The sequence below is a fragment of the Trachemys scripta genome, chromosome 7 (assembly GCF_013100865.1).
Source record: "Trachemys scripta elegans isolate TJP31775 chromosome 7, CAS_Tse_1.0, whole genome shotgun sequence".
Lineage (NCBI taxonomy): Eukaryota > Metazoa > Chordata > Testudines > Emydidae > Trachemys > Trachemys scripta.
In genome coordinates, this window is record NC_048304.1 from 50,260,465 (window position 1) to 50,281,298 (window position 20,834).

General features: G+C 58.5%; 1 protein-coding gene across 1 annotated transcript in view; it reads left to right on the forward strand.

Moving 5' to 3' along the window:
- MST1R (macrophage stimulating 1 receptor) overlaps positions 1–20,025 on the forward strand; it is a gene marked incomplete in the record, with an annotated part of 53,125 nt that extends 33,100 nt beyond the window's left edge. The window contains 13 exon segments of the mRNA XM_034776557.1: positions 4,693–4,848; positions 7,666–7,759; positions 8,617–8,841; positions 9,511–9,657; positions 10,879–11,035; positions 11,493–11,585; positions 12,077–12,280; positions 13,506–13,586; positions 14,045–14,226; positions 16,599–16,708; positions 17,912–18,077; positions 19,026–19,162; positions 19,547–20,025. Coding sequence (XP_034632448.1) covers positions 4,693–4,848; positions 7,666–7,759; positions 8,617–8,841; positions 9,511–9,657; positions 10,879–11,035; positions 11,493–11,585; positions 12,077–12,280; positions 13,506–13,586; positions 14,045–14,226; positions 16,599–16,708; positions 17,912–18,077; positions 19,026–19,162; positions 19,547–19,778 — 1,984 coding nt within the window.
- Positions 20,026–20,834: the final 809 nt, after the last annotated feature.

The window sequence follows — 20,834 nt, forward strand, 5'->3', positions numbered from 1 at the left end:
GCTCTGTTTCGGACGGGAAAATTATGCTATTGTGTAGACCCTGTGTGTTTTCTACTCCTTAAGTGCAGGGGGAATCATTACTCTGTCTGGTATAAACAATGCTGCCTCTGTTAAATGTTACATTTTGCCTATACAGCTGCACCAACCTTGAGACCTCAGCCATCCCTCTTATCGCCTGCTCAGAGACTGCAAAGACTCAGGAAGAGACCGCGAAAAAGCAAAGAAGACATGCTGCAAGAAGTGATGCGGCAATCTATTAAAGAGAATGAGAAAGCACAGAACTGGAGGGAGAGAGAAAGCAGGATCCGCCAGGAAAACGCAGCGCACCGGCGGCAATGCACCGCGCACCGGCAGCAAAGCACTGATGGGCTCATAGGCATCCTGGAGCACCAAGCAGACGCTATCCAGGAGCTGGTAGCCATGCAGAAAGAGGAGCAGTACCGCAAATGCAAACGCCAACCCCCTACAGCCCTTTTCCCAAAACTCTTTCCGTTGTATCCCACTGTCACCTCCAACCCACTTTCCCCACTTCCGTGTTCTTCACGCCACCCGCTGCCTCCAACACCAGTATCTTCACCACCCAGCCCTGAAAGCCTCAACCCCCATCACCATGCAGTAAAGCAGTCCTGAAGTGCAGCACTCACTGCACAGCACACCAGACAGGACATACGCGAATTTGTGATTGTACTGTTCCACACTCCAGCCCCTTGTTTCTTTTCAATAAATAGATTCTATGGCTTTGAAAACATTCTTTATGCAATAATAAAGAAAAAGACTCCTTAGCCCAGGAAATAAACAGGCACTGCAAGTCTGCTTGTCTGCTAAGCAGACACTGATTCCTAAAGATTGGAACTACTGCACTTCACTCCCGTGCAGGGCACCAGATATCACTGCTGGTTTTCAGCCTCAAATTGCTCCCTCAAGGCATCCCTAAACCTTGCAGCCCTGCGCTGGGCCCCTGTAATAGCCCTGCTCTCTGGCTGTGCAAATTCAGCCTCCAGGTGTTCAACCTCAGAGGTCCATGCCTGAGTGAAGCTTTCACCCTTCCCTTCACAAATATTATGGAGGGCACAGCACGCGGATATAACCAGGGGGATGCTGTTTTCGGCCAAGTCCAGCTTCCCATACAGAGATCGCCAGCGGCCCTTTAAACGGCTAAAGGCACACTCCACAGTCATTTGGCACCTACTCAGCCTGTAGTTGAACCATTCCTTGCTGCTGTCAAGGCTCCCTGTGTAGGGTTTCATGAGCCACAACATTAACGGGTAAGTGGGATCTCCAAGGATCACAATGGGCATTTCAACTTCCCCTACCCTGATCTTCCGCTCTGGGAAAAAAGTCCCGGCCTGCATCTTCCTGAACAGCCAAGTGTTCTGAAAGATACGTGCGTCATGCACCTTTCCGGGCCAGCCTGTGTTAATGTCAATGAAATGCCCACGGTGATCCACAAGCACCTGGAGAACCATAGAGAAATACCCCTTCCTATTAACGTACTCGGATCCTAGGTCGGGTGGTGCCAGAATAGGAATGTGCGTCCCATCTATCGTCCCTTCACAATTAGGGAACCCCATTTGTGCAAAGCCATCCACTATTTCCTGCACGTTACCCAGAGTCATGGTTCTTCTGAGTAGGATGCGATTAATGGCCTTGCAAACTTGCATCAACACGATTCCAACGGTCGACTTTCCCACTCCAAACAGGTTTGCGACTGACCGGTAGCTGTCTGGAGTTGCCAGCTTCCAGATTGCAATAGCCACCCGCTTCTCCACTGGCAGGGCAGCTTGCAATCTCGTGTCCTTGCGCCGCAGGGTTGGGGCGAGCTGCTCACGCAGACCCTTGAAAGTGGCTTTTCTCATCCGAAAGTTCTGCAGCCACTGCTCGTCATCCCAGACTTCCATGACGATGTGGATGATCCCACCACTCGGTGCTTGTTTCCTGAGCCGAAAAGCGGCATTCCGCTGAGCATGTCCATGAATGCCAGAAGCAATTTCGTGTCGTACGCGTTACGCGGCTCGATAGCATCGTCGGACTCCTCACCCTCACTCTCACTGTCACTTTGGATCTTAAGGAATAGTTCGACAGCCAAACGTGACGTGCTGGCGAGACTCGTCAGCATCCGCCTCAGAGTTCGGACTCCATTTCCCGCAGACAGATCGCGCTGCACAGAAACCATTGAAAGATGGCACCAAAGGTGGATGGAAACAAAGGGATTTCTGGGATGTGAAGCGATGCATCACGGGGCATTGGGACAGGACCCAGAATCCCCCGCACCCACGCCCCCTTCTCACAACCCACGGCGCCAGAATGGGAAGAGGTGCTCTGTGGGATAGCTGCCCATAATGCACCACTCCCAATAACGCTGCAATTGCCGCAAATGTGGCCACGACAGTGCGCTGGGCAGCTGTCAGTGTGGACAGACTGCAGTGCTTTCCCTACTCAGCTGCATGAAGTCAGGTTTAACTCACAGTGCTGTACATCTGCAAGTGTAGCCAAGGCCTGAGGGAGAGAATTTGCTTGCTCTTCCCTGCATCCTTAAACATTCAGCCATAAAACTTTTCTGCCTTGAAATACCAGTAACTAAATCTGTCCTTAGACCCTGAAGCACAGACTGCTCACCTAAAGAATTAGCGTGGAGACATTCTTGTTCCAACACCATCGTCTTCCCAACAAGCTGGCCAAACACAGCCACTTGGTCATAGGGTTGTTTAAATTCCCTGACAATTTTCATTTCATCTGAGACCTTTTCTAAGCGATCCACACTGGATCTTTCAAAAGAAAAGTCAATGGATCCATTCACAGCAGAAAATTTCTGGCTGCTAGGAACTGAAACCTTTTTGATTAAATTGCATCCACACTCTTCAGTTGTGGCAAACTGCTTGCACAGAATACCATGAGGATTCCTTTCCCTAGGAGGTTCTCTAAGCAACAATTCACCCCTCACAGAAATTCTGTCCTTACCCTCTTCACCTAGGGCTTGCTCTAAAGGAACACTTTCCTGAGCAACAACAGACTCTTTCTAGGGCCTTGGCTACACTGGCAATTCACAGCGCTGCACTTGCTGCACTCAGGGGTGTGAAAAAACACCCCCCTGAGCGCAGCGAGTGCAGCGCTGTAAAGCGCCAGTGTAATCAGCACCTGTAGCGCTGCATGCTCGCTCGCAGCGCTGCAAGCTATTCCCCTCGGAGAGGATGGAGTACTTGCAACCACGAGAGCTCTCGCAGCACTGGCGGCGCGACTACACTTGGCAGCGCTGTGAATCCGCGAGTGTAGCCAAGGCCTGAGTTTCACTTACATCCAGGATCACCTTTGGCTCATCAGGCGGATTTCTACACAATCCCCTTTCAGCCAAACTCGTAGACTTACTAGATAAAAGGTTAGAGGTACTCTCTTTCCCTCTGCAACTTTTGTCACAGTCACTGGCAACATGCAGGTTACCAGGCTCTGCACACACAAACTTAGGAATTATTTCCTCCTTGTTGCAAGTTTCCAAACTGTCAGTGGGCAACACAATTGAATCACCTTTATGCTCTCCTCGTGCCCTGGCTTGGATATTACTCTGATCAGGCAAAGTTGCTACACCCTTTTCCAGCCACACATTAGCAACAGGCAAAATACAAGCACCAGAATTGTCTGGTCTCTGGGGATTTTGCCATGACACTAACTGGATGCAACCTAGTTACAGTGCCATTCTCCCTAGCAGACACAAACTTAGGACCATTTTCTTCCTGGGCTCTAGTTGAATCCAGAACCAACTCTGAGACAACTGCACTACACTCAACCATTACAGGCTGAAATTTTCCTTTAACAGACACACAGCTTGGGATCTCATTTCCCTTGTTCCAGCACACAGGGCTGTTCATAGATAACTGCTTGGAGACCGGGGTAGCTCCCTCTATACAGGTACATTCCCTTTACTGTTACAATTCTCCACACAAGTAACAGGTAAGGTATAGGGACACTCATTTTCCACTATCCTCACCTTCCCAAACTGCTGATTAGACAAAGCCATTAGCTCACAAGGCTGCCTAGGCTCATTCAAACTTTCCTTGCCTTCCTCAGTTAGGACTTTAACCTGACCATCCACTTTAATTTGCTCCTGAGAAACATTTTCCTGACCAATGAGTTCTTTCTGTGCTTGATCTAATTACAGATTCACTTCTGAGCCATTAGACAGACATTCAGAAATTTCATTCACAGACGAACAGCTGGGTCAGCATGGCTGGGTTGGCGTGGCTGGGTGTGGTGTGGTGTGGCCGAGTCAGCATGGCTGGGTCGGTGCGTCTGGGTCGGTGTAGCTGAGCGGCTGGATGGGCGTGGCTGGGTGCAGCCAGCTCTGTATGTGCTCCACTGAGGTCATGTTTATATATAAACACCCATGTTGAGTCCTTTGGATGGTGTCTGGTGCCACAGATGCTCTGCAGTGTGTTAGAGCCCACGTCTGTCTGCAGTGCCCGGGGCCCATCTGGGGAGCAGAGCCCTCGGGGGAGCTCCTGCCCCAGGACTGCCAGGGCCTGTTGGGGCACAGATGGGGCCAGGCGCGCTCCCAGCTATGGGATGGCCAGCGTGGGGGTGTCAGCTATGCTGGTCCGGGCAGGTCACTGGGGGGCATGTGGGCCAGAGCAGGTTGAGGGGCAGTCTGCAGCCCAGCCGGGTGTCTGTTTGTCTCCATGTTGTGCTATCCTCTGTTCCCAGCCCCACCGAGATTCGCTGCACCAGCCCTGCAGCCAGCAACCTGCATGCTGTTCCTGTGGCCCTGTGGATAGATGGGGAGCAGTTCCCCGCCCCGGAGCCATTCCAGTACCGCCCAGACCCCGTCCTCCACGACATCTCCCCCAACTGCACCTACGAGTGAGTGCCCAGAGGGGGGTCCCCTGGCCCCTGGAGCTCCCCCGGTCCCAGCCCCCCACTCCATCCCCCCGGTCACAGCCACTGCAACCCTCCGGTCACATCACCCCCACTCCACCCCCTCCGGATCACAGTCCCTCTGGTCACAGCCCTCCCACTCCAACCGCGCAGATCACAGTCCCCCTGTAACGATGTGGCCTCTGGCGGGACATAACTGAGTATCAATTCAGGACAAATTGCTTAGAGCTTGGCGACGCTTGTGATTTAGAGCGCATTAAAGCAGCCCCAGGCACCCTAGCTCACTACCCGTCCACACTGGCAAGGCGCGTAGAGCGCTCTGATTCCAGGGCTAGAGTACTCCTGGTACTCCACCTAAGCGAGAAGATTAACACTTGGTGTGCATTGGCTGAATCGCCCAGGCATCAGTGTGAACGAGGTGTTGCATTACTGCGCTCTGATCAACCTCTGGAAACGTTCCATAATCCCCTTAAGTCAAGTGGACACTCTTGTCATTGTTTTGGAATCACTGCAGGCACGCCAATATGCCCTTTGAAAGCTCCGTTTGACAGCCGGAGACAAAGCAACCATTACTGTGGAATACTGTGTGAGAGAGAGAGAGGTGGAGGGGGGAAGGGTCTGAACTTACAAGACAGCATACTGACATGCTCTCAGCCCCCCCCAAAACCCACTCTCTCTCCCCCTACATACACACAACACACTCCCTGTCACACCCCACCCCACCCCCCTCATTTGAAAAGCACGTTGCAGCCACTTGCATGCTGGGATAGCTACCACAATGCACTGCTCTCTGTGGCCGTTGCAAGAGCTGCTAATGTGGCCACGCCAGTGTGCTTGCAGCTGTCAGTGTGGACAGACTACAGCGCTTTCCCTACTGCACTCTACGACAGGGCTGGCTCCAGGGTTTTGGCTGCCCCAAGCAGCCAAAAAAAAAAAAAGCCCCGATCGCGATCTGTGGCGGCAATTCGGCAGGAGGTCCTTCACTCCCAGCGGGAGTGAGGGACTGTCCGCCGAATTGCCGCCGAATAACTGGACATGCTGCCCCTCTCCGGAGTGGCCACCCCAAGCACCTGCTTGCCAGGCTGGTGCCTGGAGCCGGCCCTGCTTTACGAAGGCTAGTTTAACTCAAATTGCTCTACATCTGCAAGTGTAGCCATGCTCTTAGAGCAGGGCAGTTACAGCCCAAAGATGGAGTTCCTTTACTATTAAGGCACGCCAAACCGGCCAAACAGAGAGGACTTCAGTTTTACCTCACTGGCTAACCAAAAGTCATACAAATAATTCCCTCAGATACTCCAGTTCCCTTGTATCACCACCAGCATTGCTCCTTATGGGGATGAATGGTTATGAAAACCAATACCCCACTAAAAGAAAAAAAGTTCTCCCGATCCCAAAGGACCAAGCCCCAGACCCAGGTCAATCTACAAGTCAGATCTTACCCACAAATCACACTGTTGCCAGTCCTTTAGAATCTAAAGGTTTATTCATAAAAAGAAAGAAATATAGATGAAAGCAAAAATTGGTTAAATTGAATCAATTACATACAGTAATGGCAAAGTTCTTGGTTCAGGCTTGTAGCAGTGATGGAATAAACTGCAGGTTTAAATTAAGTCTCTGGAGTAAATCCACAGCTTGGGTGGGTCATTCAGAGTTTCAGTTTGTAGCAAAGTTCCTCCAGAGGTAAGAAGCAGGATTGAAGACAAGATGGAGGAGATGCAGCTGCCTTTTATAGTCTCTTGCCATGTGATCTCCACCTCCTTTGTTCCAAAAACGAGCTACCCAGCACATGGCATGGAAAAATCTGAGAGTTCTGTTCATAGGCATGTCCCTGCATGCCTTGCTGAGTCACAAGGTGTATCTGCCTTCTCTCAATGGGTCATTTGTATAGCTGATGGTCCTTAATGGCCATCAAGCAGGCTAGGCAGTGCTGACGCCAAATTGTGTGGGGTGTCACCTAGAAGCATAGCACAAGTTTGAAATACAGACAGTATAGAGCCAATACTTATAACTTTAAATACAAAAATGATATATGCATACAGATAGCATAATCATAACCAGCAAATCATAACCTTTTCATAGACACCTCACTTGCCAACCTTTGTACAATATTTACTGCAAATATGTAACTGTGATTGCAACAATGATCTATACAGTCACAGTTCATGTCAATAATGTCACCTCCACACACACTCCAACCCTACTCTCCAACCCCCCCAGATCACAGTCTCCCTCCCCCACCCCCAGCTTGCATGGCCTCCTCTCTGCAAGGGACGGTGAAGAGCCTAGCACTCTGTGCCCAGCAGCCTGGCCCATTTCACCCAGCTGAGGGCCCCCTCCTGAGAGCCCAGGTGTTCCCCCTCCAGGCTGGGGATGGGGCAGCCCCCTGATTCCATGGGCAGCCCCTGCCTCCTCCTGCAAGCCCATGACAGGTGGGAGTTCACAGCATGGGGGGTTAGGAACAGGGGGCACAGCTCCCCTTGTGGGCACCAGAGGCCCAGGCAGCGTATCTAGCCAGCATACCCCAGATGGGGTTCTCCTGGGTCCCCAGGGCATCCCGTACGGGGTTCCCCCAGCCCCATGGTCCCCAGCATGCCCAACACTGGAAGCTGGTCCGGCCCGTAGGTCCCTCGTGCATCCGTCCAGGGTTCTGCCGGCCCCGGGGTCCCCAGGATGCTCTGGCGAGGCGCTCCCCCAGCTTGTAGGCCCCCAGGGTGTCCTGGCCGGGTCTCCCCTGGCCCTGAGGTCCCAGGCTCAGGGCTGTGCTTCACGTTCCATATGGCAGTGATCTGTGACCTTCTGCAGGGGTTCGGCCCTCACCATCCATGGCACCAGCCTGGACTCCGTATATTACCCCAGAATCCAATTTGTGGACGCCAGCATGGCGACGGAGGCCAAGGTGAGTGTGAGGGGCGGGGCAGGGCCGGCATCATGGGCCAGGGCCGGCTGAGGCAAGAGGATCACAGTCAGGGAGCTGGGCATGATGTGCTGAAGGGGGAGAGAAAAACAGGCTTGAAACGCTGGTCGGGCCTGGTGCAGGCAGACCCTGTAGGAGATTCCACCCGGTCTGCCAGTGCCCCCCAATCCTGCCCCTCAGCCCCTGCTAGCCCAGCCCTGGGCTCTCTGCAGTGCCAGCCCACAGGACCTGCTGTCCCAGTGAGGTCTTGAGCCCAGGCCGTGCCAGTAATAGGAGGTTGTGCGTTTGCCAGGAGGCAGCTGAGAGCTCACACACTCGTGTCACTGGTGGCTCTGGTCTCCAGTTATCCAAGGCGGGCGCATTAAGTTGGTGCTGCAGCCTTGGGCTCCCTGCAGACGTAGTGTGCCTGTGGCAAGGTATTGGGGGTGGCGAGAGCAGGGCCGGCTCCAGGGTTTTGGGCCCCCGCACCAGCCAAAAAAAAAAAAAAGCCGCGATCGCAATCGCGATCTGCGGCGGCAGTTTGGCGGGAGGTCCTTCGCTCCCAGCGGGAGTGAGGGACCGTCCGCCGAATTGCCGCCAAATACCTGGATGTGCCGCCCCTCTCCAGAGCGGCCGCCCCAAGCACCTGCTTGCCAGGCTGGTGCCTGGAGCCAGCCCTGGGCGAGAGGCCTGGGCCGGGTCTGTAGCGTGCAGCCAGCAGAGCGAAGGACGGTGCGGGTCTGGGCCTGATGGGGTGCCTGGGAACTGGTTCCAGGCCATGTCCAGGGAGCACCGGGTCCCTTCCCCACTGTGAGCTCTGCTCCCGGGTACACTCCTTCCAACGCACCCTGTCCCCTCAGGTGTGTGCGGGGCCGCGCTCTCCCGAGCAGCTGGTGTGCCAGAGCCCAGCCTACCCCTTCGCTAACAGGGTGGAGAGCGCCCATGGCAATCTGACCGTGCTGCTCGACGGCTCCCCCAGGCACAGGGCTTTCCACCTGCGCTACTACCCCACGCCTCAGATCCTGCCCTTTGAGCCCGACAACACGTACCACCTCAAGTCTGGTGACGACGAGATTGAGATCCACGTACGGAGGGGGCTGGGGGAGGCAGGGGGCCCGGGCAGGAGTGGGACTGAGGGGGCTAGGCCAGGCCTGCACTGGTGGGCTGGGGGCCAGAAGAGTGCCATGGGATGATGGCTGTTGGGGATGGGATAGGGGAGGGCCCAGGGCATGGAGGGATAGCCAGTGGGAGGGAGGGGGAGGATCCGGGGCCGGGCTGATGGCTGGCGGGGGAGGGCCTGGGGCCATGGCCAGCGGGCTGGGGGCCTGCAGGGGAATGAATGTCTGGCCCTGAAGGACGGTGCACTGGTTAGGGCGAAGGGATGGGAGCCCAGGCGAGAGGCTTGGCAGCTGAGCTGAGGCTGGGGTGGTGCGGTCCCCTGGGGAGGGGTGGGCCTGGGGATTCCCGGAGGGCTCAGGCAGGATGGTTCCTGAGAGAGGCTGGGGGGTTCCCCAGGGAGGTGGGGCAGTTCCTGGGATAAGGGGGGCAGCTCAGGCCGGGGGGCGGGCAACCTTGGAGAGGTGGCTCAGGCGGGGGCGCGGTTCCAGGGAGAGGCCAGGCTGTGCCAGCTGCTTGTTCCTGGGGGAGGTGGGGCAGCTCAGGTCAGGGAGATCCTGGGGGAGGGGGGGCGGCTCAGGCGGGGGTGTTCTCTAGCTAGGGTCGGGGGATCCCCGTGACGGTGGCTATGTGTGCAGCAAATCGGGTTGGATGCGCTGGTGGGCTGCATGAGCATCACCGTGACTGTGGCGGGCCAGGACTGCCACCCCAGCGTGCTGAAGAATGAGGTGACCTGCCGGATCCCCAGGAACCTTAGCCTCCCCGTGGATGGAGTCCCTGTGCAGGTAGAGCCGAGCTGGAGGGAGGACAGTGCTTGCCCTGAGCTGGGCTCCCAGGGCTTCGCCCCCCTTTCCCCTGGCTGGCACGGAGCCCAGGGAGAACCAGGCTGGCTCAGGGCTGTGGCAGCGCTGCCTAGACTGGCCCTCTGCCCTGGAGGGTCTGGCCTGCAGCTTTCCATCCCCTCTCCCTGCCCTTCCTCTTTGGACAGCGCTCGGGACTGAACGTGTCCTGAGTGCAGCTGCCTGGGGAAGGCTTTCCCAACCTCTGGAGGGCACCAGGCCTGTGGGGAACGGCTTCCCCACTGCCAGCCAGCTGCTGGGCTTTGCTCCTGGTTCTGCTGCCTGGCACACAGTGAGGAGGGCAGGGGAAGCAGTATTCAGCCCAGCATGCAGCCACAGGCTGTGCCAGCTGCTTGTTGTCTGTACTGGGTGCAAAGGGGTGGCTGGGGGGTCCCCGCCGGCTGAGGCCACATGGTGACCCTGTCAGTCTCCTTCCTCTGGTGTCTCTACAACATGGCACGTGCTGGGGTGGCATCTTTAATGCCCATGTCTTGCCCAACTGCCTCACCCAGTGCTCACTGCTGAGACGAGTAGGTGCCAGGCTTTGCAGGAGTGCTGCCAGGCAGGGCTGGGACGGGGCAGAGTGCGGGGGCTGGGGTACCTGGGATGCATGCTCAGAGCAGCCCAGTAACAGAAGGGTGTAGCCCCATGGGCCCAATGATGGGAAATGTCCTCTGGTCCATTAGGCAACGATGCCCATCCTGCCAGGGGAGTGTGGGTTGGGGCTGGCCATGTGCCACATGTGCTGCCTGCTTCTGGGCCCTCTGTCGTCCCACCAGCCATGGGCGCTGAATCCCTCAGTACCCAGGAGACCTGTGTGGAGTGGAGCTCCCTTCAGGCCAGCCCCACCCCCTCTGGAGAACCTGGGCAGGAGCGCCAGCTGCAGGAGTACAGTGTGTTAATGCTTCAGAGAGGCAGAGTGGCACGGCGCATAGAGCACTGGGCTGGGACTCAGGAGACCTGGGCAAGTCGTGGCCGTGCCCCATGCCTCGGTTTCCACTGACCTTGACAGCACACTGAGATTGCTGGGTGAAAGTGCTAGATAAGAGCTGGGGTGGTGATCAGTGCTGGGGGTGGGCAAGTCCCCCTAATCCTGCAGATGCTTAGGGACCCATTCTCTGCCTGCTGGCTGCCCAGGCACTGACTGCCTGCCCTGTCCTTCCCCAGATCTGTGTGAATGGCGCGTGCCAGCACCTGGGCTTGGTGGTGGCCACTGTCTCCCCAGACCCCCTGACTGGCATCCTCCTGGGCATTATCACCATCTTCGTGTTCGGCTGCCTCCTGGCGTTCCTGGTGGTGAAATGCAGACGCAGGAAGGAGATGGGTAATTCCCTTCCCACACACGGGGTGTCGCACCCCTGAACCTGCTATGGCCCCATTCCCACAGGCCCTGAATGTTGTGTCACACGCTTTCTGCACTGGCAGCGTCCATTCCTGTTCTGGGCCCCCAGCTGGGTGTCATATGCCTTACCTGGGTGAATTGGACTGTGCCCCATGACCATGGGGGAGTGTCTTCTGGCATTACAGGCAATGTGCACATCATCCTGCTATCTAGGCACCAAGAAATTGCCCTCCCCCCACACACATCGTTACTGATGCTGCACCAGTCCTTAGGGTGCCGGCTCTGAGTGGGGCTGGGCCTCCCGTCCTCTCAGTGTGGCACGGGGGCTGAGCGATGCCTGTGGCCAATGGGATATCTGGTACCCGGCAGAAGTGGGCCAGGCCACTAGGCCAGCGTTGGCTCTTGAGACTCTGAACGGCTTCTTGTTTCATGTCCTCAGGGACCGAGAATTTGGAGATGCTGGTGAATCCCAATGGGAATGCCCCCAGCTTTGCCCTGCTCCCCTCCTTCATGGACTACCGGGATGTGCAGGGTAAGGAACTGTCATGCCAGGGGGCACTGTTCACTGTGCCTGCAGCCTGTGGGGGCAGGGCCAAGTCACCATCCTTGCAGCAGACACCCCTCCCCTCCCTCCCCCCCAGCACCAGCTGGGAAAGGCCTGCCCAGCTTGGGGTAGCCCTGCCCGTGTTAGAGCCGCACCAGCATGTCAGTCGGCTCCCTTCTATTCTGCCCCAGTGGACGGGTCTCGGCCATGGCTGTGTGCAGCTCCTGTCGACTGGTGCTCGCCGGCCGTGGGACCCCCGCCCACAAGCTCCCAGCACTGCAATGCCTGGGGGCCCTCGCGGGGCTGGTGTGCATTGATCGGGAGATTCTGGGGATGTTCTGAGGGGCAGTTCCTCTCTCTGCCCCAGTGGGGGGCAGGCAGCAGGGCACACAGGCTGATCCAGTGGAGGGGAAGGGTTTTGCCAGGGTCTCGCTGTGACTTTCCTCTCTCTGCCCGGTTCCTGGCGGTGCTGCCCCCAGCAGCCACTCCCAGCGGTGGCTTTGCCAGCAGGCGCTTCCGAGATGCCTCCTACGTGGGCAGTAGCAACAGCTCTGCCATGCCACTTGTGAGGATGCCGTCCTGTTGCATCGAAAACCTCCGTCCCGAGCTGCTGGAGGAGGTGAAGGACATCCTGATCCCAGAGGAGCGGCTGCTAACACACTGGGACCGGGTCATCGGCAAAGGTTAGCGTTAGGGCCCGCCTGGCATGGCAGCGTGGCACAGTGAGCGCTGAACTGCGGCTGGGTCGAGCCCTCATGGCATCCGCAGCCTGGCACAGGAGCGCTGAGCCGTAGTTGGGTTGGGCTGGGCCTGTGTGGCACCCGCAGCCTGGCACTGTGAGTGCCGAGCTGTAGTTGGGTTAAGCTGGACCTGTGTGGCACATACCGACTGGCACAAGGAGCACTGAGCCATAGCTGGATTGGGCTGGGCCCGTGTGGCACATGCAGCCTTGCACAGTGAGCGCTGGCATTCCCTCTGTGTCAAGGTCCCACCCCAGAGAAGCTCAGTACTAACAAGAGCTCCCATGTGGTGCTGATCCAGCACGGATGGTGTTCATCTGTGGCATCGCATGCGGGGTTGGGCACAGGGCAGGGGAGAGTTCACACCCGCCATAGCCTTGCTGCCTGGCCCTGGCTGCTCCCCTGGTCGGAGGGACCGGTCCCTGCCCACGGCTTGAGGGCTCGGGCTGAGCAGCATGGCATAGTTTGGCTGCGCCAAGATCAGCCCGTTTCCCGGAGTGCCAGGTGCATGCCTGCGGCTGGTGGCTGTTGCCCAGCTAGGTCACCTCTCTGAACCCGATGAGGGGCAGTACCCGGCCCAGCGCAGAACAGTCCTGTGGGGGAGCCTGTCAGGTTGATCTGGAGGCCCCACAGCAGGGCAAGGCATATCTGGTGCCTGTCTGGGCCCTGCAATGCCAACATGGCCCCATCCCCTCAGCCATATCCGGTTCCCGTCCAGGCCCAGTGGTGCCGACATGGCCCCGGCCCCTTAGCCGTATCTGGTGCCGGTCTGGGCCTTGCAACGCTGACATGGCCCCGTCCCCTTGGCTGTATCTGGTGCCCATCTGGGCCCTGTGGCACTGACATGGCCCCGTCCCCTTGGCTGTATCTGGTGCCCATCTGGGCCCTGTGGCGCCAACAGGGCCACGTCCCCTTGGCCGTATCCAGTATGTGGGGGTGCCTCTCCGCAGTAATGCAGCCCCAGCCCCCCTGCTGTGTCTGGTGCCCATCTGGGCCCTGCAGCATTGACACCCTCCCAGCCCCCCTGCCATCTTCCAGCCCATCCCCTTGGACTCTAGGTGTTTGCCCTGCCTGTGGCAGGCTGGCTGGGGGCTGGAGCAAAGGGCAGCTCGGGGCATTCCTTGCTGCATGGCAGCTTTGTCCAGGGTGCCTGTGTTTTCCCGGCCAGGGCATTTCGGGAGCGTGTACCACGGCACGTACAGAGATCTGTCAGAGAGGGAGATCCACTGCGCCGTCAAATCCCTGAACCGTGAGTGCCCCTCCCTCTGGCTCTGCCATGCTCTAGGGGGTCCCAAATCCCTATCCCCCCTGGGGTCCCTCCGAGCCCCGCCTGCTTCCTGTGCTGGCCCTTCACTCGTGCCAGGCTGTGGGCCAAGGAGCAGGAGGTGAATAGAGCAGGAACCCCACCTATCTGGGCAATGCCTGACTCCTGGGCATTTTCAGGCCTTCCCCCTGTGCAGCTGCCAATGCCGGGGGCCAGGAAGCGTGTGTGTGCCTGGCCCATGCTGTGCCTGGCTGGTGGCTGGGTGTGGTGTCCCATGGCGTGGGCGTAACCCCTCTGTGATGTAGCCACCACTCTCCCGTGCCCTCTGCTGCTCCTTGCTGTGCTCCGGACAGCCCAAGTTGCCCCATCCCCTGGGGCCTGTCCCTGCGATGCAGCTTCCTGGTTGGTTGGTGCCCCAGCCTCATGGCTGTGCTTGGTCCCAGGGATCACTGACGTGGAGGAGGTGGAGGAGTTCCTGAAGGAGGGGATTCTCATGAAGAGCTTCCATCACCCCCACGTCCTGTCGCTGGTGGGTGTCTGCCTGCCACGCCAGGGATTGCCCCTGGTTGTGCTGCCCTACATGAAGCATGGAGACCTCCGGCACTTCATCCGCTCCAAGGAACGGGTAAGCATGGGCCAGGCAAAGGCAGGGTCACCCTGGCTGGGGGCAGAGGAGAACGGGTAACCTCCTGTAACAATGCTGCCCTTGGTGGGACACTTCTGAGAGTACCAATTCAGGACAAATTGCTTAGAGCAGGGCAGTTACAGCCCAAGGCTGGGGTTTTTCCAGAGGTGAAAGTAAGCCGGTACAGTCCGGACTGGACCATTTTCCCCATGGGTGATTTAAAGGGCCCAGGGCTCCAGCCACTGCGGAGAGCCCCGGGCTTTTTAAAATCACTGCTGGGCTTGGGTGGCAGGAGCACTGGGCCCTTTAAATCCCTGCCCGAGCCCGGCTGCCGGAGCCCTGGGCCCCCGGGAACTGGGCTTCGGCTGAGATTTAAAGGGCCTGGGGCTCGCCACAGCGGCCGGAGCCCCGGGCCCTTTAAATCACCACCGGAACCCTGCTGCCGCTACCCTAGCCCTAGCCCGAGCCCTGTCGCCCAGGGTAGCAGTGGCAGGGCTCCCACGGTGATTTAAAGGTCCCGGAGCTCTGCGGTAGCTGGAGCCCCGGGCCCTTTAATTTGCCCCTGAGCCCCAGGGCTCCTAGCCGCCTTTGCAGCTGGTAGCTCCGGGGTGATTTAAAGGCCCTGGGGCTCCCAGCCACAGCCAGAGCCCCAGGGCCTTTAAATCTTGAAAGGCCCCACCTCTTCCCATTGAGGCCATGCCTCTTCCGGCTGAGGCTCCGCCCCACTCAGGACTCTGGTGTACCGGTAAGTCCTTTAAGTTATTTTCACCTCTGGGTTTTTCCACCTTTAAGACACACCAAACCAGACAGACAGAGAGGACTTTGGTTTTACCCCACTGGCTAACCATAAGTCATACAAGCAATACCCCTAGACACTCCAGTTTCCCTGTATCACCACCAGTGCCACTTGTTAAGGGGACGAATGGTTATGACAATCAATACCCCAGTAAAAGAAAAAAGGTTCTCCCAATACCAAAGGACCAAGCCCCAGACCTAGGTGAATATACAAATCGGATCTTACCTACAAATCATGCTGTTGCCAATCCTTTAGAATCTAAAATCTAAAGGTTTATTCATAAAAGGAAAAAGATATAGATGAGAGCTAAAATTGGTTAAATGGAATTAATTACATACACTAACGGCAAAGTTCTTGGTTCAGGCTTGCAGCAGTGATGGAATAAACTGCAGGTTCAAATCAAGTCTCTGGTGTACATCCACAGCTGGGATGGGTCATTCAGTCCTTTGTTCAGAGCTTCAGTTTGCAGCAAGGTTCCTCCATAGGCAAGAAGCAGGATTGAAGACCAGATGGAGGAGTTTTCAGGGCCTTTTATATTCTCTGCCCGTGGAAGGACACTCCTTGGTTTTTACTGTGGAAAATCACAGCAGCAAGAGGGAATCTGGAGTTACATGGGCAAGTCACATGTCCATGCATGATTCAGTTTGCAGGCCGACACCATTGTTTACGTGTTAGTTTGAAATTGGCATCTCTCAAAGTCCATTGTCAGTTAAGTGTTTCTTGATTGGGCACTTACTGGGAATAGTCCCTTCTCGAGAAGCTGACCAAATGCTTCACTGAGTCTACTTGGAATCAAATACATTTGAGATACAAGTACATAGCCCATGTTCATAACTTCAAATACAAAAATGATACACATATACAGATAACCAGCAAATTATAACCTCTTCATAGACACCTCACACGACAACCTTTGTACAATATTTGCTGCAAATATATAATAGTGGTGGCAACAACGATCTATACGGTCTCAGTTCATATTAATAACATCACACCCCCTGCCCGCAGAGCCAGGCCCCATGCAGCTACCTGCCTAGCCAGCCTGTGCTCTCCGGCCCGGCCCTGCCCTGGGCGCGGGGGCCAGCAGATGCGGCCAGGCAGCACCACGGCCATTGGGTTTCCAGGAGCTGCCAGACCTGTCAGCTAGGCTGAAGCTGCTGCAGGGGACAGGGGACGTTCTGGATCACAGGGTCCCAGTGGGGCAGGGGGTGCCTGGGTCTGGGGCGGGGGGTTGTGCTGCCTGCCAAATGGGCAGGAGAGTGAGATGGGGGCTGATGGATACCCAGCAGAGCCCATCTGTTCCTCCCACCCGCCAGCCACCAAGTCCCCCTGGCCCCCAGGAGCCCCGCCCCTGTCCTGATGCTGTTCTCTCCAGGCTCGCTGGCCAGCAGGGCTGCTTTGTGCTGGGAAGGTGAGGGGCTCACCTGGCTAGCAGAGGGTGCCATGCATTCTCCTCCCCCAGCTCTGCCACTGCCCCTTTGCGCTGCCCTCCAGCCATTGCAGTGCCAGGTAGGGGCTGGGCTGTGCCCAGGCACGAGGGATGGGGCTGCATGTCTCCCTGCTCCTGTCTCCCCAGAACCCGACGGTGAAGGACCTGATAGGCTTCGGGCTGCAGGTGGCGCAGGGCATGGACTATCTGGCCCACATGAAATTTGTGCACAGGGACCTGGCCGCCAGGAACTGCATGTGAGTGTGGTGGGTGGGTGTCTGGGGCCTGCGTGCCCGGCTGCGTCCCTTCTGTGCTGGCTGAGCCTGGGGCTGGTGGTACTGGGGCCTGGCACTGCCCCCTCTGTGCTGGCTGAGCCCAGGGTGGTGGGTACCCGGGGCCTGGCATGTCCCCTCTGTGCTGGCTGAGCCTGGGACTGATTGATACAAGACTCTGGCACTGTCCCCTCTGTGCCAGCTCAGACCACAGCTGGTGGGTACCAGGGGCTGGTGGGTATAATAGCCTGGCACTGCCCCCTCTATGCCAGCTGAGCCTGGGGCTGGTGGGTACCGGAGCCTGGCACTGTCCCCTCTGTGCTGGCTGAGCCTGGGGCTGGTGGTACCGGGGCCTGGCACTGTCCCCTCTGTGTCAGCTCAGACCAGGGCTGGTGGGTACCAGGGCCTGGCACGCCCCTCTATGCCAACTGAGCCTAGGGCTGATGGGTAACTGGGCCTGGAACACACCCTCTGTGCCAGCTGAGCCTGGGGCTGGAGGGTACGAGGGCCTGGCACTGCTCCCTCTGTGCTCGCTTAGCCTTGTTCTGGTGGGTACTTGGGTCTGGCAGTGCCCCCTCTGTTCTGGCTGAGCCTGGGTCTGGTGGGTACCAGGGCCTGGCAAGCCCTGTCTGTGCCAGCTGAGCCCAGAGCTGGTGAGTACCGGGGCCTGGCACTGCCCCTTCTGTGCCAGTGGAGCCTGGGGCTGGTGGGTAACAGGGCCTGACACTGCCCCCTCAGTGCCGGCTGAGCCTGGGGCTGGTGGGTACCAGGGCCTGGCATGTCCCTTCAGTGCCAGCTCGGCCTGGGGCTGGTGGGTACTGGACCTGGCATGCCCGCTCGGTGCTGGCTGAGCCTGGGCAGCAGCAGGGCGTGTGTTAGTCAAACCGCCTCAGAAGGAACCCTGCTATTATGAGGATGAGGTTCATGGCCCAGGAACAGTTACTCTGCCAGCTGGGAGGGTGGACGCGTGGCCCTGGGAGCTGCACTGAGACCTGCCAGCCTGTGTGCCAGTGGCCCCTGAGTGCCCGCCCATGGCTTTGGGTCCAGATGTCTGGGGGCTGGAGATAAGCAGCTCCGAATGCCAGGCTCCCGGAGCAGTGCCACCAGCTCAGCTGGCATTCCCCGGGGCGGTGGGGACCAGGCTGGTCCTCCTCCCACGCTCCCTCCAGCTCCATCTGTTCCTTGCAGGTTGGACCAGACGTTCATGGTGAAGGTGGCGGATTTCGGCCTGGCCCGGGACGTCTTTGATAGGGAGTATTACAGTATCCGGCAGCACCGCCAGGCCAAGCTGCCCGTCAAGTGGATGGCACTCGAGAGCCTGCAGATCCAGAAATTCACCACCAAGTCGGACGTAGTAAGTGTGGGGTGGGCTGTGTGTGGAGCTAGTGCATTGCCTGTGCCCATGCCACGCCCACTGGGGGGCGCCCAGGAGCTGGGTGGCTATGGCAAGTGACCGCAGAATGGCCCTATGTGGCTCCCAGCTGCTCCAAGTCCAGGAAAGAGCTCTGCTCTCCTCTTCATGCCAGCTCCCGCCCCGGCTGGACCCTGCCTCCCACCGGGCACCCTGGGCGCATGGCTGACGGAGCCAGGGTTAGTGGCCGGTGTTACATGCCCCCCATGGCACATGGGGCTTTGGAAGTTTAGACCCATTACGTGTGGCTTGCCCTTTCCCAGCAGCCTGCCACCTGCGCTGGCTGTGCTGTGTCAGGTGGCAGTGGGCAGAGCCCTGCCAGCCAGCGTGACTGACACAGAGCAGCACTCGCTGAGCACTTGGCCTCCAGCTGAGCTTCCTTGGCTGCACAACGGGGGTCTTGGCATCTCCTACCACTTGGCATTCCCATCGCTGTGCAAGGGAGGGGAGAGTGCGGCCCAGGCAGAGCCCGTCCCCAGGGGTCAGAGACCAGCGTGGGGAGAGCATGGCCCAGGGGTCAGAACGCAGCCCGAGGGTCAGAGCTCAGTGCCAGCGGACACCACTCCTGACGTCGCTGACCCAGGGAGGTCCGTGTCCTTGCTGGCCCATGCTGGGCCTACGTGGAGCCTCAAAATATGGCTCTCTGGTGGGTGGGCAGGTCAGGTAGCCAGAGGTAAAGAGTTGGGGGAGGAGTGGGGATGTAGCTGTCCCCTCGCTGGTGAAGACTAGAGACCTGATGGGGCAGATTCTCCCATGCCTGCTGCTGTGGGCACTGCCCAGGCCAGGCCCCCGATCAGGGTCCCTTCAGGCGGTGCCCACATGTGCAGTGGGAGACTCCAGGGGGCCGCACGCATGGTGCCGCTGGAATGACCCCTGTTCTCTCCGGCACAGTGGTCCTTCGGAGTCCTCCTGTGGGAGCTGCTGACACGTGGGGCCCCACCGTACCCTGAGGTGGATCCCTACGACATAACGCACTACCTGCTGAGTGGCCGGCGTCTGCCGCAGCCTGAGTACTGCCCGGACTCGCTGTGAGTACTGTGCACTCTTCCTCGCGGGGAGCAGGGGGTGGCCCAGGGCCCCTGGGGACCTTCTGCCCCCACAACCGCGCTCCGTCCTGTGTCCCCCACATCAACCCCATATATCCCAGCTCCCAAACTTCTGCCGGCCAGCCCCCCAGTGAGCAGTGCCCGGCCCGGCGCCCCCAAGAGCCTCCTCATCCCCTCACTCAGGACACCCCCTTTGGGCTTCCCTTTCCTGGTGCATGGGGTTGTGGAGTGCAGGGGGCCCAGCAGGAGAATTTGGGATGGTTTGGCATGCGGGGATCAGGTGTGGGAGAGGGAGGTGCTGGTGTCCGGCTGAGCTCCCTGCTCCTGGGCCTGTCCTGACTCTAACGGGATCTCTCGTCGGGGCAGGTACGCGGTGATGCTGAGCTGCTGGGCTTCGAGCCCCGAGGAGCGCCCCACCTTCTCCGCCCTGATTGGGGAGGTGGAGTGCATCATGGCCTCCCTGAAGGGCGAGCACTACATTAACCTGAGCGTCACCTATGTCAACCTGGAGCCTGGCCTGTCCAGCCCGTCAGTGCCGGGCTCCGAGGACGAGCTGGCCTCTAGCGGGGAGGAGGGTGAAGCAGCTGCCGTGTGCTAGGGGGCGCTCTCCACCCGCGTGGCACCAGGAACGCAGTCAGAGCTGGCCAGGGAGACCTGGGCTGGGCAGCACACCAGGGGGCTGTGGCGACATGATGTGAGGAGGCGCCAGCGCCCAGCTGGGCTCCCATTGGCACTGCCTGGCACTGGACAGGGATGCTGACCACTACCTGATATTCTACCTGATATTTATTGTGTAGCGAAGAGACACAGCAACTATTTTAATACAAAGGAAATGTCAAAACCAACAAGTTCTCGAATCACAATGTTTTGGTTTGGGGGAAGCTTTGGAATTTGGGCTCTTTGTCCTGATTCCATGGGGGCTTGTTCAAAGTGGTGGATGGAAATTTGGCTCCCACCCGGCGCAGGGACAGCTGGGCCTGGCTGTCACGCTATGTCCTCAGCAGGGCGCAGGACTGCGGGCAACCCTTCCCTCCCAGTGCCACCTGGAGGCCGCATGGAGCCAAGGCCTCGGAACGTCCTGTGACAGTCTGGGGATATAGGAATTGTTTGTCTTGGTTCTTGGCCCAGTGCCCCACACGGCTGCTGGTGCTCTCTGGGCTGAGTGGAGGGCCCAGTGGCTAGGGGTGCAGCCATAGGGGCTGGCACTAGCGGGGCACGCCATGCTGCTGGAAAGCTCTCTGCCCACACTGTGGGCTAGGAGCCAGGGCTGTTTGGGGTAGGGCCCTGAGGCACAGGGCATGACCTCTCACACACAACCCTGGCAGGAGCTTCCTGCCTGCACAGCCGGATTCATGGCCCTGCACGCTCAGGGACCAGGCGTCCCTTCCGCTGTCCCACCCCCTGCCCCAGCTCTGCCTCGGGGGGAGGGGTGTGTGTGTGTGTCACAGACTCACAGATCGTGCCCACTCTTGGCCCCGTGCAGTCCGTGGGGGGTGCCCCTTTCAGTGCGACAGCCCTTCTCGGGGGTCCACTCTCTCTCGGGGTCAGGCCCCTCCACCTCCTGGAGCCGCACCTCTCTGAGCCTTAGCACGTCTGTCTCTGCCATGGGCCCCCTCAGGGAGTCCACTCGCTCTGGACCCCCGGGGCCTCTACC